Source organism: Anneissia japonica, unplaced genomic scaffold (genome assembly GCF_011630105.1).
Source record: "Anneissia japonica isolate Jap-2015-1 unplaced genomic scaffold, ASM1163010v1 scaffold93_len1081246_cov171, whole genome shotgun sequence".
Lineage (NCBI taxonomy): Eukaryota > Metazoa > Echinodermata > Crinoidea > Comatulida > Comatulidae > Anneissia > Anneissia japonica.
The window spans coordinates 706814-711008 of record NW_022726429.1 but is presented as its reverse complement, the minus strand read 5'-3'; the positions used below and the strand labels follow the sequence as shown (position 1 = coordinate 711008).

General features: G+C 35.0%; 1 protein-coding gene across 1 annotated transcript in view; it reads left to right on the top strand.

Moving 5' to 3' along the window:
* Window positions 1-2826, top strand: part of LOC117113204 (fibrillin-2-like) — a 26641-nt gene extending 23815 nt beyond the window's left edge. The window contains exons 31-34 of the mRNA XM_033256493.1: window positions 142-470; window positions 1352-1465; window positions 1678-1808; window positions 2285-2826. Of these exons, the coding sequence (XP_033112384.1) occupies window positions 142-470; window positions 1352-1465; window positions 1678-1808; window position 2285 (575 nt within the window). The 3' untranslated portion in view covers window positions 2286-2826. The remainder of the gene's footprint in view (window positions 1-141; window positions 471-1351; window positions 1466-1677; window positions 1809-2284) is intronic.
* The last annotated feature ends 1369 nt before the right edge of the window (window positions 2827-4195 follow it).

Here is a 4195-nt window from a genome sequence, read left to right as displayed (position 1 = left end):
AAACCCTCTGCTCCATTGTCTACGCCCCTGCTCTAGCTTATGCATACAGTATACATTTACACGTTTACTCATTTTAGGCCCGTGATTTTTTTAGACCTAATTACATGGTTCCCCATTACCTATCTAATATTATTATAACAGAATCCAAGCCACCACTACCAGACGACGCGCCTGTACTCATTATCGTACTAAGCATCACGTGTGCTCTTCTCGTCATCATTCTTATCGGAATGACAATTTATTACTTCATGGTCCGTCGGGTTCGTACAAGTAGACGTAAGAAATCACCGTTCAGACAAGCAGTGCATAACTACCGTTACGGTGACGATGCATCGTCTGTCGCTAGTACAAGTGGAAGTGTACGGACTCATGGAAGTGACAGGTCTAATTGGTCCGATATCGCTAGCACTACAGACGATGAGAGAATGCGGCATCTAGTCAACGTAATACGAAAGTCTCCCTTCATAAACGTAAGCTTCATATCTATAATTTTATTCTCAGTTTTAATAATTTTATTAAATGTGTATTTCAAAGACAACCACTAGGTTTCAATAGGTCACGTGGGTCGGTCCCTATACATCACATCAGAATGTTGGTGTAACAATAGATACTGTCTATTTTTTTACTTCAACGGTGGATGCTAAATATTGATGGTGACTAAACAAGCATGTTCTGGCCAATGCATTAACATACAACTATATATTGTGTAGTTGTCGTCATTTAAAAAAAAAAATTATCCCCCTTAAAACCCCGATCAAGAAATTATTTTGACTTTGTAGTAGGTCTGTGGACTTGTATTCATGTATTCAAATATACGAAAAATTACAAGAACTGTATGGGTCGATATAGACCTACGGGCCATGCGTCTAGTCTTCGGGCCTGCTAGTCGTGACAGTCTCTTTTCATCATACTCAATCATTTATATTTTAAAGACTGCATTTTGTAGAGTGGCCTCCTCAAATCAATTACCATGATTTTGAACCCTGACAAAATATGACTTGAATAGATAAATATTTTACATTAAATCAACTGAAGAAGATATTTTTCAAACCAATTAATGGCGAGTGTTAATAATATTAATAAATATTTTTATCAACTAAATCTTATTTAAACATTTAAAAAAAGGTCTATTTTTTTTTTCATTTTGTTGATTCTATACGAAAGTATGCACAATAAATTTTCACTTACACTACGTTTCGCGAACGGGTTATTTTTTTTCAAATTCTGGCCCACCAATTGAAATAAGCAATGATTGTAATTTTATTATCAATCTCTAACCAACGGAAACCGATGTAACACATTTGATAGAAAAATAATGATCCATTTGGTTTACTTGCACTTTCGTATATAGGAGCGCATGAGAGCTAGCATGCTGCAGGAGTATTCAGTGTCATCGGATATCCAGGGAGAGTTTATAACGCCTTACGTTGTTACTGGACAAGAGGCAGAAATACTTGATTCTGAGGTATTCTATTTGAAGTTTCTACAGTAGTTTATGTTTTCTATTTTAAAAACAAGAATAAATTCGAAAAATTTTTTCAACAGATGGTGGTATCAAACAAAGGAAAAAGGGTTTTGTATGCTTGTATGTGTTATACAATGAGAGTAGTGTACACGTTCTTGATAACAGTACTTGACTTCGAATAATACTGGTAAATATTTTCTGTTTGCGTGTAGGACACAGATTCTGTTGCTGCGCACGAGGCGTACAGTAGAGCTTTGCGGTCTGTGGCAGTGCCACGAGCGCATTTCAGTTACGAGCAAGACGATGAGACTGCCCAGTATAGATTAACTCACGAATATTTTTAGTAAGTATGTTTGTTTGTGTAATATAGGCTATTTGACGCATTGTAACAAGTATTCTGGTGAAGATAACGATTATGTTTAAATTAATTATGATTATGATGATGAGCAAGAGAACGAGTAGGACAACGACGACGAGGTGTATGATGAAGAAAATAATGAAGGTGATGGCGATAATGATGATGATCATGATGATCATGATCACGATCTGATGATGATGATGAGGAGGAGGAGGAGGATGATTATAATTATGATGATGGTGGTGATGGGGATGAGGATGATTATCATTATCATAATTATTGATATTGATGATGGTTACCATTTTAAGGAGGAGGAGTATGATGAGCAATTACGATGAAGATGATGGAAATGACTATGATAATGATGGTGATTATGATGGTGATGATAATGTTAGTGATGAGGATTAGGATGAAGGTGATGATTACAATAATGATTATTGATAATTGATCTCATTCCACAGACAAACGTAGCAATTTGAACAAGTTTTGCCTGGATTGAAAACGGAATAAGCACGGAAAAGAATTAAGATACTGTACTTTCAAGCAGTAGCTTCCCCCTGAATATTATGCAGACTTATCGCAAATTCAAATATGGCGGAAGAAAACACTGACAAAAATCAGAAGAAAAAGACAATAGGTCTATGCCATCAGATCCTGAATATTTTGTGCTTTTGATATAGCCTACTGAATATGAATTTTGTTTATATTGATGTAATGATTTTAAGCTTTTTTGAATATATTCTTCATATGTCATTTGTAGAATAAAACATAGTTGGTTTCTTATCGGCAGAATACATAAAAGTCCATCCATCCTACACAAAATAACTTTATAAATTTAGGGGGATTTTTTAATAGAATTATATATCGATCTAAGAACTATCCAGAGACATACAGTATAGTGTCAACGAAATCCAGTAATCATTTTAACACATTGCGTCGTACGACCGTTGTACTGCCGCCGCCTTCCCACAAATCAATCTCCGCTTTTTGGAAGTGCTTGGCGACGCCGCACAGTGGGCCAGGGCGAAATCAAAGTGTGCCAAAAGTCCATTTTGGTGACTATGGCTTTTACACTTTTTTTCACATGATTGAAGATGGGTATACCCTGGTGAATCTATCCTGAAAATATTTTACATTTAAACGAATTTTAAGGGTAGTATTTTTCAACAAATGTCGGAAATTTCTCTATAAATATTTCAAATGCTATAATTGACTACATTAAATCTAAACACGTTTTTTTTCTTACAGAAATTCGAAATTACTTCAAAATGCACAGGTTTCTTGTATATAAATTGGGGAATACAAATATATGTTTTGGTTTAAATTTGAAGTTTGCATCAATAATAAATCGTTGTTTAAACGACAGAAAAAATATTTAAAAATCTATTTTTAGAAAAGTAGGAGAGAAAGTTTAGATTCATGTGGATTCATGCTTTAATTTTTACATCACCATCTTCAGTATAGCCTTAGCTTTAATATGGTACCAAATTTAGCTGCTACTTTTTGCAACTTTGCGAGCTAGACGCACTTTTATCTGTCTTGTTTTTGAACATTTGAGACACAATTTAATTAGAGCAAACCGCAAATCAGAGGGATGTACGCGCGTCTATTCAACCAGTTCATGCAAAGCGTGGTAAAAGCACTTCAAAAATTGACAAACTGCTCGTGATTTAACAGTAGCAAATCTTCTAATATGTTGTTGCTGTTTAGAGTACTTTTTATTTAGAATTAAATTTTGAGCAGTCTAATAATCCAAATATCATATATCATAATGAAGATGATATCTACAAGCAGGCCTATATCTAGGCGTCAATTGTTTTTAACTTTATTCAAACACATCCAAGACTTTGAAAAGCTTCCTGTTACGTTTCAACTTAAGGAGAGGTGAGCTACTACGCGAGTACTAACGACCTTCCCAGCAAACAATAATACGTTATGCTAACGTGACAATAACGTTACAGTTTTGTTTTGAAAACTTTATTTTGTAGAACCATAAATACATACTGAACATAATTAATTTCACAACGTTTGCACGTTCATACAAGGTTGTGTAAACGTTATTTTGTGACATACCTAACCACAACATTCGCCAAGAACATTATAAGAACGTAAACACGTGTTTCCGGGTTTCTAAAGAAAATAACTCGTGGCTTGACAACAGGATTCCATTTTCTGATGAAGTTAATAATGTTTTGACACAGAACAGAGATATTCTTTCCACACCAGCAGAAAACCCACAAGAGACTTAAAACAGACCTAAACCGGGACGTCCTATCGAAGTATGGGGGGATCTTTTCAGAGAGTTCGCACAAGGGTAAAGTACAAGAGATGTTGACATAAAATGTACGCACTGAACTTCTTTATGCAGCATT